Source organism: Sylvia atricapilla, chromosome 2 (genome assembly GCF_009819655.1).
Source record: "Sylvia atricapilla isolate bSylAtr1 chromosome 2, bSylAtr1.pri, whole genome shotgun sequence".
NCBI lineage: Eukaryota > Metazoa > Chordata > Aves > Passeriformes > Sylviidae > Sylvia > Sylvia atricapilla.
In genome coordinates, this window is record NC_089141.1 from 114,865,408 (window position 1) to 114,889,078 (window position 23,671).

The 23,671-nt window shown below is 55.8% G+C and overlaps 1 protein-coding gene across 3 annotated transcripts in view; it reads left to right on the forward strand.

Annotated features, from left to right (window-relative positions):
* Window positions 1-23,671, forward strand: part of NUP98 (nucleoporin 98 and 96 precursor) — a 39,540-nt gene that overhangs the window by 14,444 nt on the left and 1,425 nt on the right. For all 3 annotated transcript variants that reach the window (XM_066314192.1, XM_066314191.1, XM_066314193.1), the window contains 19 exons: window positions 223-356; window positions 2,514-2,701; window positions 3,544-3,660; window positions 4,705-5,006; window positions 6,298-6,411; window positions 7,078-7,216; window positions 7,916-8,093; window positions 9,015-9,179; window positions 11,922-12,095; window positions 13,088-13,238; window positions 14,135-14,558; window positions 15,704-15,933; window positions 16,866-17,135; window positions 18,922-19,079; window positions 19,776-19,919; window positions 21,097-21,239; window positions 21,724-21,945; window positions 22,666-22,907; window positions 23,367-23,521. In XM_066314192.1, coding sequence (XP_066170289.1) covers window positions 223-356; window positions 2,514-2,701; window positions 3,544-3,660; window positions 4,705-5,006; window positions 6,298-6,411; window positions 7,078-7,216; window positions 7,916-8,093; window positions 9,015-9,179; window positions 11,922-12,095; window positions 13,088-13,238; window positions 14,135-14,558; window positions 15,704-15,933; window positions 16,866-17,135; window positions 18,922-19,079; window positions 19,776-19,919; window positions 21,097-21,239; window positions 21,724-21,945; window positions 22,666-22,907; window positions 23,367-23,521 — 3,650 coding nt within the window. The remainder of the gene's footprint in view (window positions 1-222; window positions 357-2,513; window positions 2,702-3,543; window positions 3,661-4,704; window positions 5,007-6,297; window positions 6,412-7,077; window positions 7,217-7,915; window positions 8,094-9,014; window positions 9,180-11,921; window positions 12,096-13,087; window positions 13,239-14,134; window positions 14,559-15,703; window positions 15,934-16,865; window positions 17,136-18,921; window positions 19,080-19,775; window positions 19,920-21,096; window positions 21,240-21,723; window positions 21,946-22,665; window positions 22,908-23,366; window positions 23,522-23,671) is intronic.

A 23,671-nucleotide genomic window follows, 5' to 3' on the forward strand; every position in this document is an offset into this window, starting at 1 on the left:
ACACCCTTTCAGGAGCTGGCTGGATTAGTTGGATATTCTGGCAGGCCAGGCTCTTTCCCCTGCTCTGTAGCTCTCTGTTGCCCTCAGCTTTTCACCCCTGAGCACTCAGTGAATATGGTTGCACATTCTGATGGAGAAGGAGATTCTGTGAGAGCTGCTGTGTTTCTGCCTGCCCTGGTTCTGTTCCCAGATGTCTAACACTGAAATGCTGCTCCTTTGTAGCTCTGACAGACCCCAATGCCTCTGCAGCCCAGCAGGCTGTCCTCCAGCAGCACCTCAACAGCCTGGCCTACTCCCCCTTCGGGGACTCCCCACTCTTCAGAAACCCCATGTCAGACCCCAAGAAGAAGGAAGAGGTAAGTGCACATCAGCACTGAGCTCATTCTGTGTGTGGCAGTGGAAATTGGTCTGGTCTGTGAGCAGTCTTCCCTTCAGTGCACAGTGAGCAGCCAAGTGTCACCCTCTGTGCTCTCCCAGTGCTGTATTGGCTTTTTACCCCCCAGGACACAAAGTGCTTGATTTTATTCCAGTGGAAAGTTCCCTGCCCACAGCAGGGGGGTTGGAAGGGCATGATTTTTAATGTACTTTCCAGCCCAAACCACTCCATGATTTCCTACTTTTGCCTGCATCACAGCCTTGGCTGTGGAGTTCCTGTGCTTGCTGCTGCTGATTGGGAGTAAAGATGGATCATTGTTAATGATTGGAATAACTGCAGTGCTTTGCTGAGGACATCTCTGAGAGTCTCTGAGAAACCTTTCCCTGCTACTTTATTCAAAAGGGGATAAATCAAACACTTCCCAGGCTTTTGAGGTGTTAGGGGAGCTTCTAAGTGGCTGCTGCCCCAGGCCAGATTCCAGAGGCTGGGGCTGAGTCCTGCTTGGCCCTGGCTGTTGGATCCAGGCTGATGGCTCGTGGCTGAGTCCTGCCCATGGATCCAGGCTCGTGGCTGAGTCCTGCCCATGGATCCAGGCTCGTGGCTGAGTCCTGCCCATGGATCCAGGCTCGTGGCTGAGTCCTGCCCATGGATCCAGGCTCGTGGCTGAGTCCTGCCCATGGATCCAGGCTCGTGGCTGAGTCCTGCCCCATGGATCCAGGCTCACGGCTGAGTCCTGCCCATGGATCCAGGCTCGTGGCTGAGTCCTGCCCATGGATCCAGGCTCGTGGCTGAGTCCTGCCCCATGGATCCAGGCTCGTGGCTGAGTCCTGCCCATGGATCCAGGCTCGTGGCTGAGTCCTGCCCATGGATCCAGGCTCGTGGCTGAGTCTGCCCATGGATCCAGGCTCGTGGCTGAGTCCTGCCCATGGATCCAGGCTCGTGGCTGAGTCCTGCCCATGGATCCAGGCTCGTGGCTGAGTCCTGCCCATGGATCCAGGCTCGTGGCTGAGTCCTGCCCCATGGATCCAGGCTCGTGGCTGAGTCCTGCCCCATGGATCCAGGCTCGTGGCTGAGTCCTGCCCCATGGATCCAGGCTCGTGGCTGAGTCCTGCCCCATGGATCCAGGCTCGTGGCTGAGTCCTGCCCCATGGATCCAGGCTCGTGGCTGAGTCCTGCCCCATGGATCCAGGCTCGTGGCTGAGTCCTGCCCCATGGATCCAGGCTCGTGGCTGAGTCCTGCCCCATGGATCCAGGCTCGTGGCTGAGTCCTGCCCCATGGATCCAGGCTCGTGGCTGAGTCCTGCCCCATGGATCCAGGCTCGTGGCTGAGTCCTGCCCCATGGATCCAGGCTCGTGGCTGAGTCCTGCCCCATGGATCCAGGCTCGTGGCTGAGTCCTGCCCCATGGATCCAGGCTCGTGGCTGAGTCCTGCCCCATGGATCCAGGCTCGTGGCTGAGTCCTGCCCCATGGATCCAGGCTCGTGGCTGAGTCCTGCCCCATGGATCCAGGCTCGTGGCTGAGTCCTGCCCCATGGATCCAGGCTCGTGGCTGAGTCCTGCCCCATGGATCCAGGCTCGTGGCTGAGTCCTGCCCATGGATCCAGGCTCGTGGCTGAGTCCTGCCCCATGGATCCAGGCTCGTGGCTGAGTCCTGCCCCATGGATCCAGGCTCGTGGCTGAGTCCTGCCCCATGGATCCAGGCTCGTGGCTGAGTCCTGCCCCATGGATCCAGGCTCGTGGCTGAGTCCTGCCCCATGGATCCAGGCTGGGGCTGGAGCTGAATCCTGCCCATGGATCCAGGCTGGGGCTGGAGCTGAATCCTGCCCATGGATCCAGGCTGGGGCTGGAGCTGAATCCTGCCCATGGATCCAGGCTCGTGGCTGGAGCTGAATCCTGCCCATGGATCCAGGCTGTGGCTGGAGCTGAGTCCTGCCTGGGAGCTGGAGCCCCAGCTGGTGGATCCAGGCTGGAGTTGAGTCCTGTACGTGGATCCAGGCTGGGGCTGTGCACGGAGCCCTCCCACTCGGGTGCAGTTATCCCTTCCCCGTTACGTGTCACCCCGTTTGCCTTGCAGGGCCCTGGGCTGGAGCTCCCTGAGGCTCTGTCCCCGTGGCTGAGGTCCATGTCTGTGTTGCAGAGGCTGAAGCCCACCAACCCAGCAGCCCAGAAGGCACTGACAACGCCCACCCACTACAAGCTGACCCCGCGCCCGGCCACCAGAGTGCGGCCCAAGGCCCTGCAGTCGGCGGGCTCGGCCAAGTCACAGCTCTTTGATGGGCTGGATGATGATGAGCCCTCCTTGTCCAACGGAGCCTTCATGCCAAAGTGAGCTTCTCTTTGTCTCTGTGTGAGAGTCTTCTGTAAACTCCTGTGTTATACCCTGAATCTCATGGGTTTGTGCCCTGATTCAGATTGGAACAATAACGAGTTGTCAGTAAGACTTCACTAGGGCTTTTTTCTGTAGGGGAGGTGAAAAGGTTCAGCTTAAACTCTTAAGGCCAAATAAGCTGTAAAATGAGGTCAGCCCATGATGGGAGCAAAGCTCCTATGAAGTCATTTAGGAATTCTCACAAAGCTTGCACAGGGTAACACTTCCTGCTCCTGAACTGAGTGTGTCATCAGGTTTGCTCATGCCCTTGGTATGGAGTCAGATTTCTGGTGGTTTTATCCCAGCCCTGGTTCTATTCCAGATGCACAGATGTTTCTGTGAGAAATCATAGATCTGCCTGAGTGAGGCCTTGGGTTCAGTTGTTAGGTACATCAGTGGTTGTCATATAGAAAAGAGGTTTGGAAAGGTTTGGAGTTGAGTGAAAACAGAGAGTAAAAGACTGAAGTGACCCTGCTGTAAAATCAACCTGCACCTGTGGGCCAGATCTTCTGTGCTTCTGGAAAAGCTGATTTGGGAAACAGAGAACGCTGTAGTTTGCTGAACTTGGGTTTTGAGCCTTTCACTGGCATGTGCTTTTTACACCTCTACATAAACTGGAGCCTTGAATGGAATTCCCCCAAAAATTTTATGATCTCTTATGGGAGACTTGATATATCCTGGGTGTGGGAGCAGGTCTTAGAGCTGGTTTGGTCCCGGGAGCATCTGAATGAAGTATAAAATATATATTTACGCAGTGGATAGATCCAAATTTCCCTTCCTTGGTGTGCTGTGTTTTCAGGAAGAGCATCAAGAAGCTGGTTCTGAAGAACCTGAGCAGCAGCAACCTGTTCTCTCCTGTGAGCCGAGAGAACGAGGACCTGGCGTCGCCCTCGGAGTACCCGGAGAATGGGGACAGGTGAGAGCCACCCTGCTGGCTTTGTCCTCAGAAAGGCAAACTGGTTCTGCCTGTCCCTCAATTACTGCTCTACAGCAGCCGCATCTTTTCAGGGATGCCACTTCCCTGTTCATTGAAAGCAGTTCATCTGCTGGGAGATGCATTTCCTCCTGGACTAGCCACGTGTTCTTCCCGTGTGGGCGCTGCCAGGTCACCCCACCCAAAATCCGAGTCAGAGGGAAGGGATGTGTGTTCTGGATGAGTCTCTCCTCCTTCTCTGTAGCAAGAAACTAGGATATTCCTTGGGGGAGGTGCTAAACCTGACTCTGAGGGAAGAAGAACCTCTCCTGATCAGTCCTCAGTGATGTGGGAATTGCAGGGGGGATCCACTGATCATCATGTCCCATATTTCTATTTTCTATGTATGTATTTCATACCAATTACAATGAGGGACCTCTAAGGCTTCCCCCCCAAGCCAGAAGTCCACACTCCTCTAAAACACTTGTAGCCATATTTCAGTTGAACTCTGATTTTTGCCTTGGTTTTCTTTTAATCAGAGTCAGGAAAACACTTCATGCCCAGCTCACCATGTTGGTTTTATTGAAACCTACTAAAACAAGAGCTGCCGTGGGAGTGAGGTCACCCTGGCCCTGTGGGCAGAGGCTTTGGAGCTGTGGGGTTGCTGTTACATCCCTTCTTGAGGCTTCTCTCCAGCCTGAGCTCCCTGTTCCACCCAGCTCTGCCCAGGGCACGTGCCTAAGTCCCCAGGATTGTGGGGACTGTGCCAGTGTCACCGGTGTCCTTGCTGTAGTGGGAGCCTCAGTGGCAGAGGTGGTCCAGCAGGAGCAGAGGGAAGGGGAACAATCACTGACACTGTTGTTTGTGTAGTCCTGTTTGCCCTTTGTGTGGAAAGAGCAGAATTTATTAATGGAATCCCAGAGTCTTCTGAGCGGGGAGGGACCCCCAGGGGTCATCCAAGCCCCGCTCCTGACCCTGCACAGGAACATCAGCATGAGTCCCTGGGAGCTAAACACCTAAACTTCATGTTATCCTTGCTGTGCCCAGGTTCTTCCTGTCGGTGCCTCCCGAGGAGAACCACAGGCAGGACGGCGAGCGGGAGGAGGAGGAGGAGGCCCACGAGGTGACGAGGTTTTACACCAACCCCATCGCCAAGCCCATCCCACAGACGCTGGAGGGCAGCGGGCACAAGGCGGCGGCCGTGGACGACACCATCGTGGCGCTCAACATGCGCGCGGCGCTGCGCAACGGCCTGGAGGGCAGCAGCGAGGACGCCTCCTTCCAGGAGGACTCCCTGCAGGAGGAGTGGGACAAGGAGGCCGAGCCCGGGCACCAGCTGCACCCTGCAGGTGAGGCTGCTGGGCCGTGGAGTGCCTTGTGCCCTTAGGGGAGTTTGCAACTGCCTTGCCCTGGAAAAGTGAAGATATATATCTTTTATGTCTTTCCCGGGTGTAACAAAGGCCTCTCCCCATGGCTCCTTGCAAACATTGCACAATCTTCTCTCTGGGTTTCACAAGTCATCAGTGTCCCATGGTATCCCCTTTCCCTGTTTCCCCATTGGCTATGGGGCCTGGTGTCCTGTTCTTCTCTTCCCTATGGAAACTTGCCCCCTGCCCTGTCTCCTGTACCACCCACTAACACAGACACTATATAACTGAGAGAAACCACATGGTCCCTCTCTGTGGCTCCGGATTTCACCTTCAGCATGTGGAATAAACGCTGGAAATTGATTTGGGGCTGGGAGCCTTCTGCCTCTCTGCTGAGCCAGCCTGTAACATGTGTGGATGTGTGAGCTTGATTTGCTGCCTGAATTCTTCTGAAGCAGTTTCTCCACTGGAGAGGCTGACTGGGATCTAGAAAGGCAGCAGCTGCACTCCCCAAAAGACACCCTGTTACACTGGGGCAGCATTTCCTGCACAGTTTTCTGCTGCTTGACGCCCTCAGCTTTTGGTTTCTTCCCTCCTCCTTCCACCAGAATACAGATCTTGCTTTTCCTTACCTAGTGCAGAAGTTTTACCTGCCAAGTCAATGAGCATTTAAATTTTATTCCCCAGTTTTGTATCACGTGTGTTGGAGTTTTTTAAACTTGCAAAGGTAAAGGGAAAAGGTTTGTTAATCCTTCCAGGTAATACTTCCGTGGCATGTAATGAAACTGGCAGGTGATGTGTGCAAAAGAAATGTCCTTAGACATTGTCTAAATGCAAAATGCTTATGGGAAATAGGAAGATGATTACAGAAGTTAATAGATGAAGAAGGATTGGAGCCTGTTAAATGTGGAAGAAGCTGCAGCTTGGTCAGCAGTGGCTGAGGCCCCAGGGTGCTAAAGCTGGGAGAGTGTTTCCTTCAAGTGTTGATGCATTTGCAATTTTTCTTTTCCCTGCACACCTTCCCTGCCTGTTTGGACACCTGCTGCTCTCTGGGAGGTGCCTGGGCTGGCAGAGCCTGCCAGAGCAGTTGGTTTAATGTGCTCTGGAGGCACATGTGGATAGAAGGTGTTCGGGTGTCTGTTGGCTTTGGCTGCTCCAGTTCTCAGTTCCTCTGAGCTTCCAGCTGTTGAGGCTGGCAGAAAAAATGGGATATTCCTGTGGGAATGCTGATGTGGTGCTGGCAGCCGTGTTCTCAGGGAATGCTGTGTTGCAGGGATTGTCCTGACTCGAGCTGGCTATTACACCATTCCGTCCCTGGAGGAGCTGGCCCGGCTGACCAACGACAGGAAGGAATGTATCGTCACAGACTTCACCATCGGCCGCAGGGGTGAGCCCCCTGGCCTCCCCTCACCCGGGAGCCTGAGCTCCAAACCCCGCTCTGGCTGTGCCCACTGCCCCTGCTGTGGGTGCAGTTTGCATCAAACTTGGGTCAGATTTTGGCATACAGTAAATCCCAGTGTCACAGGCTGGTTTGCTTTGGGAGGAGCGTTAAAGCTCATCTCGTTCTAGGGCAGGGACACCCTTTCATCCATCCCAGGGTGCTCCAAACCCTATCCAACCTGGCACTGACATATCCAGGGGCAGCCACAGCTTCTCTGGGGCCTGCCCAGCCTGCCAGGGAACAATTCCATCCTGATATCCTCTCTGACCCTGCCCTGGGCACTGGGAAGCCATTCCCTGGCTCCTGTCCCTGCAGCCCTTGTCCCCAGTCCCTCTGCAGCTCTCCTGGAGCCCCTTCAGGCCCTGGCAGGGCTCTGAGCTCTCCCTGGAGCTTCTCCTCTCCAGCTGAGCACCTCCAGCTCTCCCAGCCTTTTGCTATTGGTGTCAAAGTTGGTAATGCTCCTCCAGAGTTTCCTCAGGGAGAAGGAGGTGTCACTCTGCTCAGGAGACAGGATGGGGCTGGGTGGGGACAGGAGGAGCACAGCAGGAACATGGGCTCTCTGGCACATGACTTTCTACAGACAGTTTAGTTGTGACCTTTTGTTTTTGCCAGGTTATGGATCAATTTACTTTGAAGGAGAAGTAAATCTAACAAACTTAAACCTGGATGAGATCGTACATATCCGGAGGAAAGAAGTTATTGTTTACCCTGACGACGAAAAAAAACCTCCCATTGGGGAAGGGTTAAATAGGTAAGTGTTAGATAAGGATGATTCTTAAAATCCTGACAGTCTGTGGCTGCAACCAGGAGACAAATCCAAATGCTGCATTCAGTTTACAGTGTTAATGAGTTACTCCCACGTTTCTGAAGCACAAACTGGGTTTAAAAGCCCACAGCAGTTTCCCTGGCCCGGGCTGTACCCTGCTGCCACGGCCAGTGTCCTGCTTTGGAATAAATTAGGGGAGAACCTCTTAAGAGGAGTCCCCTAAAAACGAACCTCTACCAGCCCTGGGTTCAGGAAGGAAAGTGCCTTGGGGGAAAAGTGGAAAAAAACGGTTTATTGACAAATGAAAAAAAAAAAAACCACTCCCTAACACCAAGGAAAAGGGCAAGTTACTGTGGGGGAGGGCGCAGAGCTTCTTCTGCAGGCCCTGGAGATTCTCCGACTTGTCAGGTCAGGTCTGGAGCCGGTCCAAAATCTTCGGGGGGTGGGAAGCGAAAAGCAAAGGAAGGAAAGAAAAAAAACAAACAGAAGTGGTGAAAACCAGCAGGCAGGAGCAGGAGCAGACAGAGAGAGAGAAGCAGCAGCAGCAGCAGCAAAAGCGGCAGGCCCCGCCAAAGAGGGAGGGGGGCAGCTGTTAGACATAACAGTGTAGTCCAAGATTTGGGACAGGGGACAGCGTCAGCCCAGGGCAGCCAGGTTGTCCCTGAGCCCCGTGTGGCCTTGCAGGCGGGCCGAGGTCACTCTGGACGGGGTGTGGCCCACGGACAAGACGTCGCGGTGCCTGATCAAGAGCCCCGAGCGCCTGGCGGAGATGAACTACGAGGGCCGGCTGGAGGCCGTGTCCCGCAAGCAGGGCGCCCGCTTCAAGGAGTACCGCCCCGAGACCGGCTCCTGGGTCTTCAAGGTGAGCCCCCTGCCCTGGGCTGGGGTTATCCTCTGCCCCTCTTCCTCTGGGAGCCGGGATTGACACGCGGGAGTCGTGGTTTCCCCTTCGGCCTCGGTGTTTATTGGTTATCTGTGGTACAGCCTCACGAGTGCTGAGCTCTAACTAGCAATTAGAAAACAGAGATAGAATGGACTACCTCTCCATCTCTGCAAGGGCTTTTCAAGGACAGTCTGTGCAATTGGGAAATGCCACCCAAATTATTTTTATTTTAAACCAAATAGCTAATTCTAATAACTTTAAAACTAAGAACTAAGTCCACAATGCGGACTTTATTAACCAGTTACAGAAAACCACCCAAACCCATTGTCTTGGGTTACAAACAACACCCATGGAGAAGAAAGAAGAAGGTGGTGAAGAAGAAGGGCTTAGAAAATGCCCCAAATCCTTCATTTTGCTCTGTATATTACTATATACTAAAATCCCAAATCTAAGTTTCCAGAGTTCCAACACCCTGGGGCTGCAAGCCCTGAGAATTTGTTATTCAGGTATTTGCAAACTCGGGACAGCTGTTTCAAGCCCTTTGACTCTGGTGAGAACTGTCCTCACCTATGCAATTCATCATTCCTGGGAGTGTTCAAGGTTGGGTTGGATGGGGCTCGGAGCAACTTGGACTAATAGAACGTGCCCTTGCCCATGGAATCAATGAGCTTTAAAGTCCCTCCCAGTCCAAACCAGTCTGAAGCTCTGTGATGAAACCTGTGGCCCCAGACCTGCCTAGAGCAGGTGGTTTGGGTCTGTGGAAAGGCTGAATTTGTTGCAGATGTCCCAAGAGTTGTGTGTTAGGATACCTGTATAGGGCAGTTACACCTGCCTAGTGTTCAGGCCTTCCAGAAATTTCACTTCCAAGCTGTGACATGTTTGTCCTTCTCCTTAACACAGGTAGCACACTTCTCCAAGTATGGCTTGCAAGATTCAGACGAGGAAGAGGAAGATCATCCTTCAAAAGCAGACACCAAGAAGTTAAAGACCACACCTGTGCCACCCCCAGGGCACCTGCTGCCCCAGCAGATGGCCCTGAACGGCAAACCAGCGCCCCCGGCTCAGGTAGAAGGAGAACAGTGACTAAAGGGGGTTCATGACGTGGAGTTTGGAGAATAGCTGGTGCCTGGGAAGGGGGAGGTTGGAGTAAGTGCAATCTGGAGAGTGGAGCCTTACAGAAACTCTTCTGAACTCTGCCTGAGTGGCTGCGTGTTGTTTTCCTGTGAGACACTTGACATTTCGGCCTAAGGACGGGGCGGGGAGGCTTTCAACCCTTCTTTCTTGTTTGAATTCTAGTCTGAGTTTGGCAGATTTGCACCTCTTCTGGAAGAACCCTTGTTTTTGTGACTATTAAATGCACGCCCGTAATGCCACCGCCGTGTGCTGCCTGCCTGGACAGTGATGCTGTGCACTCAGTTGCCTTTACCACCATTAGTGTGCAAGACTGTCTGCTTCCTATTTTAAGAATGTGCTCTATTTTTATTAAAACAATACTTTTTGTAAGGCTGGCTATATGCTAGCTTTGTAAACGTATTTGTGTTGGATGTGACTGCTTTAAACCTTTGCAAAACATCCTCAGGGCTCGACCCACCTTACACAGGAATCTTTGATCCACAGGCAGTGTTTGAGCCAATTCACTGGGAATACCAGGAGTCCAGGTGGGCAAGAGGCCAGTGGCCCCTGGGCAGTGCCAGCCCCAGTGTGGGCACAGCCCCAGGGCAGGGATTGTCCCCTGGGCTGGCACCGTGTGACACCTCCAGGGCTGTGTCCAGTTGTGGCTCCTGGAGGGGCTGGAGCGTGTCCAGGGCAGGGAACAGAGCTGGGGAAGGGGCTGGAGCCCCAGAAGGGGCTGAGGGAGCTGGGAAGGGGCTGAGCCTGGGGAAAAGGAGGCTCAGGGGGGACCTGGTGGCTCTGCACAGCTCCCTGACTGGAGGGTCAAGCAGGAAATGGCCTCAAGTTGTGCCGCGGGAGGTTAAGGTTGGATATTGGGGAAATTTCTTCCTGAAAAGGGCTGTCCAGCCCTGGTACAGGTGGCCAAGGCAGTGGTGAAGTCCCTGGAGGGACTGCACAGCCCTGTGGGTGTGGCACTTGGGACAGGGCCAGTGGTGGCCCTGGCAGTGCTGGGGAGCAGTTGGGCTTGGTGGGCTCAGAGCCTTTTCCAGCCACAGCAGTTCTGTTTCTAGCACAGAACTTTTCCCTGGTGTCCAGTGGGAGTCTCTGCTGACCATTTGTGTGGCAGCACAGCAGAGCTCTCCAGGCAGGTGAGGGGGGCCCCAGAAGCACCATCTGCTCCCTGGACACAGCATGCTGCTGCTGGGGCAGGCTGGGGGCTGCCAGCTCCAGCTCTCCCAGCTCCTCAGCTAATCAAAACCCACTCATTCATGCCTCTGCTGGAGTAGATCCTTAATTATATGCATTTTGAGCTGCACATATGGCTGCCCAACAGCATCACTTCAGCTCCCTTCCCTGCTTCATGTTCAGTCTGGGGGGACCAGAGCTGAGGCTTTAAGCATTCAGGAATACTGGAAATATTTCTGATATTTTCAAACATTCTTGCACAGTACAGTGTACTTAGCAAAAACTCCTCCAGGTTCATTAACCTCTCTGACTTGCATAACATTAAATTAGGTTTTAATTTCAGAAATTAGGAAAAACATCAGTTAGTTTCATAAAACCCTAAGAAACATCATAGCATTGCTTAAACCTTTCCAGACTCTTGGTGTAGAACACATCTGGTGATACTATTATTTGGGCTGTAAGAAGCATTTTATATCTAGACTTGGTTTTTGTTTTGTCTTCCCTAAGTTAAATATTGATGAATTTATTAATGTTGCAAGGGAGCCCGCTGCATTAAAGCCCAATGAAGGGAGCAGTGAAAGTTGTGTGTTTGTAACCATATTTTGACTTGTAAATCTGTTCCACATGTGGGACAGGGCTCAGATTCTGTGTCTGCTACTCAGTTCTGTCCTTACAGAGCCCCTGGGTGATTTTACCTCAGCTGGGAACCTTCTCCCATCCTGCCTGCTTCAGAGCTAAGCACAGCCTTGTGAATGTGCTCCTTAGTTCCTGAGCAGGATTCCCAGGACCCTCCCTGCCTGGGTTTCCTCACTCCTGTTTTTGCATCATTCTGTGGTCTGTACTGTTTTTTCTGGGAAGCTGGAAGCATGAGGCTTTCACAGGACACAAAGCTGAGTCATGGGATGGGTAAACTGGAACCAAACCAGTACAAGGGAGCTCAGGTTCCACAGAGTGAGCTGGGCAAAAGTACAGCCTGTGAGCAGCTAGCCATGGAAGGGTTGGGAAGGACCTTAATTCTCACCAGTGCCACCTGTGCCATGGCAGGGCCACCTCCCACTGTCCCAGGGCCACCTCCCACTGTCCCAGGTGCTCCAAGCCCCAGTGTCCAGCCTGGCCTTGGGCACTGCCAGGGATCCAGGGGCAGCCACAGCCCTCAGAGTGACCAGGTAAAATGCAGATCTCTGTGGAATGTAGACCCTGTGACTGGAGGTTGTACCACATGGGCTGGATCTGGGAGGAGGGGAGGGAGACAGGACACAGAGCTCTCCCTTCGCTGGGCACGTGAGAACTGGCAAGCTGAAGAACAATTTCCTAACCTGAATGGCAGAAGTGGGAAAACTCCAGGAGGGCACCGCTGCTCTGGGCCTGCTCCTTCCCTGGCATGGCACACCCTGTAGGTTCTGTGTGTCCATCCCCGCCCCGGGTGTGGGCCCTTGGCAGAGCCAGGAGGGCTGTGGCTGTCCTGGCTGAGCTGTGCTCTGTGGGGTGACCTGGCCTCTGTCTCCGCAGCCCCTGGAGCTGGAGCAGCTGGGCAGGGTGGTGGAGCTGGACAGCGACATGGCAGACATCACCCAGGAGGCAGCCCAGGAGCCCCTGGCCGAGGAGCTGGCCGAGGAGCAGGAGGCAGTGCCAGCGTCCACACACATCGCATCCAGCCAGGGCATCAACCCCTACGTGCTGCAGGTCAGTGTCCCACCCTTCCCCTCTCCTGCAGGGGGCTTGGGAAGTGAAGGGAGCCCTTCTCGAGGATGCGTTTCCCTCCCCAGGGGTGTTCACACAGCAGCTGGTAGTGATCAGTGCAGCCCATGGAGTGCCATTGGGCTCACACACCACATCTCTGTTCTGGGGAAAGCCTCTCACATGGAAGGCTCAATGCCAACGTGAAACACCTGAAAGGCAGAGCTCAGAACTGTGGGGTGTGGGCACTGGGTGAGCTGAACTGATACCAGAGCAGCTGCCTTGGTAGAGAAAAGTGTTTTGGGGTAACTAGTCTCGGTTAGGGCTTGGTGTTGATGCTTTTATTTCATGGTAGCACAGAAGATTTGGGTTGGGTAAAAGCATAAAGGACATCCAGTGCCACCCCTGCCATGGCAGGGCCACCTCCCACTGTCCCAGGCTGCTCCAAGTGTCCAGCCTGGCCTTGGGCACTGCCAGGGATCCAGGGGCAGCCACAGCTGCTCTGGGCACCCTGTGCCAGCCCTGCCCACCCTGCCAGGGAACAATTCCTGCCCCAGAGCCCATCCAGCCCTGCCCTGGGCACTGGGAAGCCATTCCCTGGCTCCTGTCCCTGCAGCTCTTGGAAATTCTTGTGGAAAGACAGAACCTTGAACACTTCAGGCTTCTACCTGTAATAAAAAATAGACCAGAAGTTATTCCTTAAGCTGACAAACAGCAGACAGAGCTAAGATCTGAGAAACCAGAACTATTGTGGGATGTCACCCCAACAAATCCTGTGCACTGATGGAACAAGTAGTTGTAAAACCTCATCCATCAGGCAACAAGCCTGAGCTGTGCCTTGCCCTGTTCCTTGGAGTGTTTGCAGCATGGCTGTGGTGTTTGGTCATGTGCTGCATGTAGGAGGTGTTTTGGGTGGGAAGAGCTATTTTGATGAGCTTAGTGAGCTGCTGCTGTGGGTGGGATTGCTGATGTTCTGCCTTGGCTTCCCACATCCTCAGATCATGAAAGCTTCCTTGCTTGCTGATGATGATGACCTGGATTTGATCCTGGATTATCCTGGGAAGCCACTTGTCAAGATGGACACTTCCCAAGAGATCTGCTCCCCAAGGCTCCCCATTTCAAGATCACAAGGACAGAAAAGACACTCAGGTACGGTGAAAAACTACAGACTGTACAAAAGAAGGTGAATTTTAACACGAGCAGGCAAAATCCTGGTGTCTGCAGCAGTTCCTTTGTGGCACTCCTTCCTCCTGTGTTCATTCCCTGCTCCGGCAGAAGCCCTGCCCTGAGGGCTGTGAGTGCTCCCGTGCCTGCAGCTCCTCCACACCTGCTCATCTGATGCTTGCACTGCTCTTTTCACTCTTTTATTTTTGTTCTTCTTTTTTTTTCATGCTTGTGTGGGGTTTTTTTCTGCTTTTAAAATCTCCCAGAGGCACCAACTTTGCAGCTTGCTTTGGAGGTGGCCTGTGGTGTGAGTGCTGAGGGCACCAGCTGTGCCCTGCACAGGACAGCCCCTACCAGATTCCTCACTGCCCAAACCCTGCCCCTTACAGCCAGTGCAGCCACGAAGTGGTGCTTTCCATGGGGATATTGAGGAACACCTCTGGGAACAGCCAGGAAGGTGCTCCCTGATTGAGGAAACCCATTAATTCAGATCTGTTAATCAATTCAGAGCCCATGATTGACAGGGACAGACCTGAGGTGTGTGTGGGGCCAGCATGAGCCCTGCTGATCCGTGTGACACCCTGCTGCTGTTCTGATGTCCTGATTCTGACATTGAATTAGGGACTCCTTTGGGAATGGCCCAGTTTGGGCTGGGGCTGTGCCTTTCCCCTTCCTGGGAACAGCCCTCGTGTTCCTTTGGGCAGTGCCGGGGGATCAGTGGGACTGAGCACTGCTCACAGTCACACCGAGCTCCGTGTTCCACCCAGACACCTGCCACTGGCTATTCTGGGAATTCCCCAAATCCCTCTGAACGGCCGGCACTATCCCCTGAAACACAGCCGCCCTTCCACTGAACCACTCTTCCCGCTTCTCCCTGTCAGCTGCCGGCCTGCTGCAGTCCAAGTTCTCCAGCGTCCTGCTGCAGGGCGCGGGTGGCGGCGGCGCTGTGGCGGACACCAAGGTCCCCAGGGCCACGGGCAGTCCCCCCGGTGCGGCCCCGTGGGCGCTGTCCCCGCTGGCCCCCGCGTTCTCGGTGCCCGCCGCCCTGCCCGAGGCGCCCGTGCGCACCGTGGGCGCCCGCCGCCAGCGCCGCCTCGTCCCCCTCGAGAGGTCCATCACCTACGGCAAGGGGAAGCTGCTCATGGACATGGGGCTCTTCATGGGACGCTCCTTCCGCGTCGGCTGGGGGCCCGACTGGACGCTGGTCAACTGTGGGGATCAGCTCAGTGGCTCCAGGGAAGTGGAGGATGCTCCGGTTGAGCCCGTGGAATACGGCTTCCTGCCCACTCCCGTCGCTCCCAAATCGTGAGTACTGCTTTGGTGTTGCGGGACACAAAGGGGAGATATTTCAGAGGGCAAAGAGCATAGAAAAAAGGCTCTATTGTCTAATTCTTACTACCTTTTATAAGGTGGTCCCATACAGACTTACCGTGGTTGGTGAATAGGACCAACACCTCTCTGATCCCATTGGTTAAACCAGAGAAACAGCACAACACGACCTGCAGAATTGGTTTTTTGAGAAAGGAGAGTTGTTTGCCAAGATTGTTTTGAGAAGAAGCTTTCTTGAGATATTTTTCCTTGGGAAAAAGTTAGCAGCTGCCAGCAGGCTGAAATCTCTCAGAGCCGGAAATGTCAGGCCCACAGTGCTTTCCTTGAGGGTGGGTGTGCCGTGCTCACCCTTCATGGCTGACAGAATCCTGGTGGCAGGTCACTGTTCCTTTTGACACGCAGGAGTGGTGCAAGATGGTGTTTGTCATGGAGATCTCCTTCATAGCCCTTCTCCACAAAAATATCTCGGTCAAATCCTGGAACTGCATAGTAAGAGGAATTTGGGGTTTTTTACCAAACAAATGGCACTGTCACCCAGCACGAGGTTAAAGAGAAAGTTCAAAGTTGTTGTCCAGAAAGCTTCCAATCTCTTGATTCTCCCTGAGGACATCTGCCCTACCTGAGGAAATTCTTGTTCAGCTTCTCAATTCCCAGACATCTTCATATTGCATCCAGCAGCACAGGGGCCTTTAGGGTCTCCATACCTGAGCTAGACTGGAATATAGCCCTGTCCCACCATTGAAGTGCTCCAGAAAGCTTGTCTGGATGTTCTCCAGCATATGTGGAGTGCTGAGGAATGAGTTGTGGTGAAGGTGTGCTTGCTGCCTCTGGAGAGCTCAGTGAATCATGGTTTATTCACCAAATCATAGAAGGTTTGGGTTTGGAGACTTCAAGACCATCTTGTTCCAGCCCACTGCTGTGGCCAGGGATACCTTCCACTACCCCAGGTTGTTTGGGGTCCCAAAGCCTGGCTCCAAAGCCCAGACTCTGCCCAGGATCTTCATGCCTTGGGTCATGTTTTACTGTTGGGTTAATTAGGACAAGCTGCAGGATGATCTGCTGCATTTCATGGAGAACCTGCAGAACGTCTGCTACCTGGTCTGTCTCCTCTTTTCCTCCAGACTCACAGAATCCCCTTTTAAAGTTCATGTGGAAAAGTTGAGTTTGGAACAATGGAAGATGGATAGAGACAAAGAGCTGTACCTCACCCCTCTGGAGATAAAGCTGAAGCACAGCACTGTCCATATGGATGAGGCCTGTCCTCTCCTGGCCCCCAACCCCGGAGTCTCTGCTATCCATGACTATGCTGACTGGGCCAGGAAAGCATCTGAGGATCCCACTGTGGCAGAGAGTGAGTACAGAACGATCCTTTCCCAGAATGGTTTGGGTTGGAAAAGCCCTCCCAGCCCAGGCAGTCCCCCCTGTGCCCACCTTGTCCCCAGCCCAGAGCTCTGAGTGCCACCTCCAGGGGACACCTGCAGGGATGGGCACTCCAAAGCTCCCTGGGCAGCCCCTGCCATACACAGTGGGCACAGGGAGCCCCTCCAGGGTGGGGACACAGGGAGCCCCTCCAGGGTGGGGGCACAGGGAGCCCCTCCAGGGTGGGGGGCACAGGGAGCCCCTCCAGGGTGGGGACACAGGGAGCCCCTCCAGGGTGGGGACACAGGGAGCCCCTCCAGGGTGGGGGGCACAGGGAGCCCCTCCAGGGTGGGGGGCACAGGGAGCCCCTCCAGGGTGGGGACACAGGGAGCCCCTCCAGGGTGAGGGGGGCACAGGGAGCCCCTCCAGGGTGAGGGGGGCACAGGGAGCCCCTCCAGGGTGAGGGGGGAACAGGGAGCACTCCAGGGTGGGGGGCACAGGGAGCCCCTCCAGGGTGGGGGGCACAGGGAGCCCCTCCAGGGTGGGGGACACAGGGAGCCCCTCCAGAGTGGGGGGCACAGGGAGCCCTACAGGGTGGGGGCACAGGGAGCCCCTCCAGGGTTATTCTCATGTGAGCCCCTCCAGGGTGGGGGACACAGGGAGCCCCTCCAGGGTGGGGGACACAGGGAGCCCCTCCAGGGTTATCCTCACGTGAGCCCCTCCAGGGTGGGGACACAGGGAGCCCCTCCAGGGTGGGGGATACAGGGAGCCCCTCCAGGGTGGGGACACAGGGAGCCCCTCCAGGGTGGGGACACAGGGAGCCCCTCCAGGGTGGGGACACAGGGAGCCCTACAGGGTCATCCTCACGTGAGCCCCTCCGAGTTCAGTGTTTCCACTCGTGGTGCTGGGTGCGTGTCCCCACAGGCGTTGTGAAGCACTGGTGCTTGGCGTGGACGCTGTGTGAGGCCATCTGGGGCCAGCTGAAGGAGCTGGAGGCCAGCCTGGAGGAGCCCAGCGAGTACGTGCTGGCGCTGGAGCGGCGCCGCGCCTTCTCGCGCTGGCTGTCGGAGACGGCGGCCGCGCGCATCGAGGACGAGGTGTCCCTGTGCCGCCACGGCAGCCACGTCGAGGCCGTCTTCAGCTGCCTCACGGGGAAGAGGATTGGTGAGGCCTGCAGGCTGGCACAGCAGGCAGGTGAGCACCCCCGGGAATGGGCACAGCCCCGAGGCTGCCAGAGCTCCGGCAGCCTTTAGACAGCGCTGCCGGGGATGCCCAGGGGATTGTTGGGGATCTGGGCAGGGACAGGGTGGGACTGGATGGATCCTGTGGGTCCCCTCCCACTCAGGATAGTCTGTGATTCTGTAAGGTTCATAAATCAGAGCTTTTGTGTAAAGGAGAAAGGACATGCACAAAGAGAGTTTAAACTTCACTGGCTGCTCTGCATGTGGAATGTTCCCTTGTCAGCGACCACAGAATCATGGAATGGGCTGGGATGGGAAGTACTTCAAAGCCCATCCAGTCCCAGCCCTTGACATGGGCAGAGTCTCTTTCCAGTATCCCAGGTTTCTCCAACCCCCATGTCCAACCTGGCCTTGAAGATTGGGTAGGGGCTGCTGCTGGACTCCCTGGTCCCCTTCACTCTGTCAGCCAGCCCCAGTTAGGAAGTGCTGCTGGAATCCATTTGGAACTGAAAGTTTCATAGTCACTCGTTTGGATTTTTAATGAATGATCTTTTAAATTGAGCTTCTGTTCAGACAATTTATATTTGGGTTAAACACATGTATTTCCAGAGCCTTATGGCAGGTTTTATCCCTGTCTGTTATGCCAGGTGTTTGTGGAATGGTTTATTTCATAAGAAATATTAAGGTTGTGGCCTCCACATTCCTGGAAGTGTTTCATCCCCCAGTGGATGGGGCTTGGAGCAACTGCTCTAGTGGAAGGTGTCCCTGCCTGATGCCCCACCTTGTCCCCAGGCCAGAGCACTGAGTGTCACCCCCAACCCTTCCTTGGGCACTTCCAGGGCTGGACACTCCAAACCTCCCTGGGCAGCTCCTGCAAAACATGGGGGGGACAGGGAGCCCTGCAGGGCGAGGGGACAGGGAGCCCTGCAGGGCGAGGGGACAGGGAGCCCTGCAGGGCGAGGGGACAGGGAGCCCTGCAGGGCGAGGGGACAGGGAGCCCTGCAGGGCGAGGGGACAGGGAGCCCTGCAGGGCGAGGGGACAGAGGGAGCCCTGCAGGGCGGGGGGACAGGGAGCCCTGCAGGGTGGGGACAGAGGGAGCCCTGCAGGGCGAGGGGACAGGGAGCCCTGCAGGGTGGGGACAGAGGGAGCCCTGCAGGGCGAGGGGACAGAGGGAGCCCTGCAGGGCGGGGGGACAGAGGGAGCCCTGCAGGGCGGGGGGACAGAGGGAGCCCTGCAGGGCCGGGGGACAGAGGGAGCCCTGCAGGGCGAGGGGACAGAGGGAGCCCTGCAGGGCGAGGGGACAGAGGGAGCCCTGCAGGGCGAGGGGACAGAGGGAGCCCTGCAGGGCGAGGGGACAGAGGGAGCCCTGCAGGGCGAGGGGACAGAGGGAGCCCTGCAGGGCGAGGGGACAGAGGGAGCCCTGCAGGGCGAGGGGACAGAGGGAGCCCTGCAGGGCGAGGGGACAGAGGGAGCCCTGCAGGGCGAGGGGACAGAGGGAGCCCTGCAGGGCGGGGGACAGAGGGAGCCCTGCAGGGTGGGGACAGAGGGAGCCCTGCAGGGCGGGGGGACAGGGAACCCTCCAGGGCAAGGGGACAGGGAGCCCTGCAGGGTGGGGACAGAGGGAGCCCTGCAGGGCGGGGGGACAGAGGGAGCCCTGCAGGGCGGGGGGACAGGGAGCCCTCCAGGGCGAGGGGACAGGGAGCCCTCCAGGGTGGGGATAAGGGAGTGGCAGGAACGGGATGAGTTGTAGGATCCCTCCCAGCCCAAAGCCGTGCCCCAAGGCCAGGTGTCCCTGCAGGTGACCACCGTCTGGCCCTGCTGCTGTCACAGCTGGCCGGGAGCCAGCCCGTGAGGGACCTGCTGACCCTGCAGCTGGTGGACTGGCACCGCCTGCACAGCGACCGCTTCATCCAGGAGGAGCGGCTGCGCCTCTTCGCCCTGCTCGCGGGGAAGCCGGTAAGGACGGGCCTGCAGGGGGCTTTCATCATCTTCCTCTCCTCTGTCACAGCCGGGGGTAATGCTCTGGAGACACGGTGTTCGTGTCCAGACCCAGGTGTTGATTAATTCTTACCTATAGTACAAGCTGTGAGCTCTGGCTAACAAGGTGAAAAATGGCTCTGTCTCTATCTCTGTACAAGGTGTTCAAGCACAAATTGTCCAGTTGTGAGATGACACATAAATTATTTTTACTTTTAACTCAATAACCAATAACCCATGGTCCACAATGCGGATTTTTTCACCCAATTTTAAGATACCACCCAAACCCATGAAGAAGGTGAAAAAGAAGGACTTAGCCAACGCCCTAAATCCTCCATATTTCCCCGTATATATTACTATATACTAAACCCTTAAACTCTAAGTTTTCCACCCTGTGATATCACACACTTCCATTCAAACTCCACACCCATAATCCCAGTGCTGTCACTCAATTTTGGAAGGCTTTTCCATGGCCTCAGGTCAAATGTAATGTCCTCTTGAGGGTCAATGCCAGTTTAGCACAGAAACCCTGAAATTCTCAACGCCCAGGGTTCCAATGCCCACCCAACCCCTCAGAGCCACCCCACACAGTGCAGGGAGGTGGCTTCTGTCCCAGTGGCCCCTCTTGCTGCTGCCCACCGGGCACGTGTGGCTGAGCAGGGTTTGTGGCAGCAGGTGTGGCAGCTCTCCGAGAGGATCAGCGTCAACGTGTGCTCGCTGCTGGACTGGAAGCGCTGCGTGGCCGTGCACCTCTGGTACCTGCTGCCCCCCACGGCCTCCATCTCCAAGGCTCTGGCCATGTACGAGTCAGCCTTTCAGGTGGGTGCCTCCCTCCTGCCCAAACAGAGCCCTTCAGGCTGCTCCTGCCTGTCTGGTGCTGCTCCTGTGAGCAGCCAGGAATTGCTGAATGTGGGATTCAGGACAGGATGCAGGGAATGGCTTCCCACTGCCAGAGGGCAGGGTTAGGTGGGATATTGGGAAGCAATTCCTCCCTGGCAGGGTGGGTACAAGGTGCCCAGAGAAGCTGTGGCTGCCCCTGGATCCCCTGGCAGTGTCCCAAGCCAGGATGGACAGGGCTTGGAGCAGCCTGGGACAGTGGAAGACATCCCTGTGGTAGGGTGTGGAACTGGGTGGGCTTTAAGGTCCTTTCCAACCCACACCATTCTGTGATTCTATAGAATCATCAGTTCTGTGGAGAAAACATATTTATGGAGTGTTTCCAGGTTTTGTCTAGCTGTTTGAGAGGTGGACAAAATTAGGAAGAGGGGCAGTGGCCAACAGCAGCGAAGCCCTTTTGAGGCAGGCAGCCTGTTTTCCCCCTGGGATCATTGATCCTCAGCTGCCTTGTCCAGCAGCCCATGGTGCCCCCAGACACTGTCCCACACCCCCGTGGCTCCATGCATTATGCAGAGCCCTGTGTGCTTCAGAGCTCTCAGCTCTGTGTGCACCAGCACAAAGGGTTCTGCTGAGAAACGTGTTTAATCATTTAACTAAAGCCAGCTCAGCCCTCCATCCTCAAGGCAGCCTAAGCACAGCAGCAAGTCTGGAAACATTGTCACTGATGTTTGCTTCAATATTTAAATACCCAGGCTGTAGTAAAAGCTCTTAGTTAATTGTTCTGACTGACTCAGTGGTTCAGTGCTGCTCATTGTATACCCTGCTTAGCTACAGAGAGAAGGCTCACTGGGGTGCACCTGCTTCATTCCATCCAGGCCTACAGATTTTCCAGCTATAAAAGCCTTTAGGAGTAGAAGGGGTGTGAGAGCTGGCTGTACCTCCAGGCAGTGGCTTTTAAGAGTGTGAGACATGAATCTGCCCAAGCATTTTGGGTTCAGGTTTTTCGTGTTGGTCCATAGTTCTGGGGAGGTTCCAACTGCAGGTGCAGTTGGTTGCACGTTCTTTGGAGCAGAAATATTACCCTGAGCCTGCTGAGCTGTGAAATTCAGTTCTGTCCAGAATATTATCTTTAAACTTACTGTTAAAACTATGTCCCTAGAACACCTCAGAGTGTGAAAAATACGCTTGCTGTCCTCTGCCTCCTTACCTGGAAGATTCTGGGTGTGTCATTGAAGAAGATGACAATGGAGGAAGGCCCCTGAGAGACGTCTGCTTCCATTTGTTGAAGCTCTACAGTGACAGGTAAAGTGGGCAGAGTTCAATAAGTATTTAGAAAAATGATGATCAGTCAGTGACTTCTGAGTTCACCAACCAGGGGTATGAAATCAGCCTGAACTGCTTAGAGCAGTCCAAAGTCACCCCTGACACAAGGTGCTGTCACACCTGTGGATGGTAGAGATGGGGAACCTGAAGTTTTGGGGCACATTTGTGGGGTTTTAGGTGCTTTCTGTGCCTGAAGAGTGCAGGAAGCCTTCTCTGTAGCTGCCTTTTTTGAAGGCAGTGAGAAATCTGCACATACAGAGCAGCTACAGAAGAAAAGGGGTGACAGTCTGGGCGTGGACTCGTAAGACTTTTAGCAGTAAATACTGTTATTTTTCTTCTTGAAAAAGAGAACCAACCCCCCACACTAATGTAAATCACACCTGTGGAGGTGGGTGAAGGGAGGGATTGGATTTGATTTTGTGGGCACAATCAGCTCTTCAGTTAGCAGAGTTTTCCTCTCCAGGTCCTATGAGCTTGACCAGCTGCTGGATCCCAGGAGCATCACCTCTGACCCGCTGGATTTCCGCCTCAGCTGGCACCTGTGGGAGGTGCTCCGGGCCCTGAACTATTCCCACCTGTCCCAGCAGAGCTGGGGGGTGCTCAACACCAGCTATGCTGCCCAGCTGGAGAGCGAGGGGCTGTGGGAGTGGGCTGTGTTCGTGATGCTGCACGAGCCGGACACGCTGTGAGTGACCCTGTGGGGCTGGACACATCCTGAGTGACCCTGTGGGGCTGGACACACCCTGAGGGACCCTGTGGGGCTCCTGTGGGGCTGCACACACCCTGAGTGACCCTGTGGGGCTGTTCTGGGGCTGGACACACCCTGAGTGACCCTGTGGGGCTGTTCTGGGGCTGGACACACCCTGAGTGACCCTGTGGGGCTGTTCTGGGGCTGGACACACCCTGAGTGACCCTGTGGGGCTGTTCTGGGGCTGGACACACCCTGAGTGACCCTGTGGGGCTGCACACACCCTGAGTGACCCTGAGGGACCCTGTGGGGCTGCACACACCCTGAGTGACCCTGTGGGGCTGCTGTGGGGCTGGACACACCCTGAGGGACCCTGTGGGGCTGCACACACCCTGAGTGACCCTGTGGGGCTGTTGTGGGGCTGCACACACCCTGAGTGACCCTGTGGGGCTGCTGTGGGGCTGCACACACCCTGAGTGACCCTGTGGGGCTGTTCTGGGCCTTTGAAAGCACATGGGGTCAGTTGCAAAGACCTGTGGTTGTAGTGGCTTCTCCCACGTGGAGCTGCGCACCTGGAGTCTTTGTGGCACCTGGGAAAAGGCCAGCATCCCGGACTGGTTTGGGGTGGGGAGGCCCATGCAGTTGCAGTGGCCCTGTGGGGAGGGCCAGGAGGGGACGCTGGCTGCAGGTGGCAGTGACAGTGGCCCGTGTCCCCAGGCGGCGGGAGAAGGCCGTGCGGGAGCTGCTGAGCCGGCACTGCGCCCTGGCCGAGAGCCCCGAGTCCTGGGCCAAGGAGAGCTTCCTGACACAGCGCCTCTGCCTGCCCCCACGCTGGATCCACGAGGCCAAGGCCGTGCGGGCCAGGATGGAGGGCGACAAGCACAAAGAGGCCCTCTTCCTCTTCAAGGCTGGCCACTGGAACCAGTGCCACAAGCTGGTTGTCAGGCACTTGGCCTCAGGTGGGTCTTGCTGCTCCTCTTGCAGCCTGTCCTTTCAGCAGCACGTAAAGGCATGGCAGTAGGAGCGGGATCCCGGGGCTGGAGCCAGGCTGGGGGAGCTGGGGGTGCTCCATGGAGAGGGGAAGCTCCAGGGAGAGCTCAGAGCCCTGCCAGGGCCTGAAGGGGCTCCAGGAGAGCTGCAGAGGGACTGGGGACAAGTGGAAGAGGGTGGGACTGGGTGATATTGAAGGTCCCTCCCAACCCAAACCAGTGGGTGACTCTGTGATTCCAAGCCATGGGGTGGCCAGTGAAGGGATCAGGCTGGGTTTGGAGCAGCAGTCAGCACAGAGGGCCTGGCAGTTCCAAACGAGCTCCCCCTGGATACCAGGTGCTTTTCCTGGGCAAACAGAGAAGCAGGATGCTGCTTCTCCTGCTGTGGGTGACGGGCTGGCCTCTGTTCCTCACTGCTGCTCTCTCCAGATGCAATTATCAACGAGAACTACAAGTACCTGAAGGGATTCCTGGAGGACCTGGCGCCCCCCGAGCGCAGCGCACTGATCCAGGACTGGGAGCTGGCGGGGCTGGTCTACCTCGACTACATCCGTGTCAATGAGATGCTGGACAGGATTCAGCAGGTACCTTCCCTGAGCTTTGGGAGCTCCCACCGGGTCTGGAGGGAGCCTCTCACTGACTGTGGAGGGGGAGATGGTGCTTCTCTTTGGCAGACACTTCAAACAGGACATGGGGCATCTCTAAAACTGGGCTGTCTGCTGTCACAGCAAGGG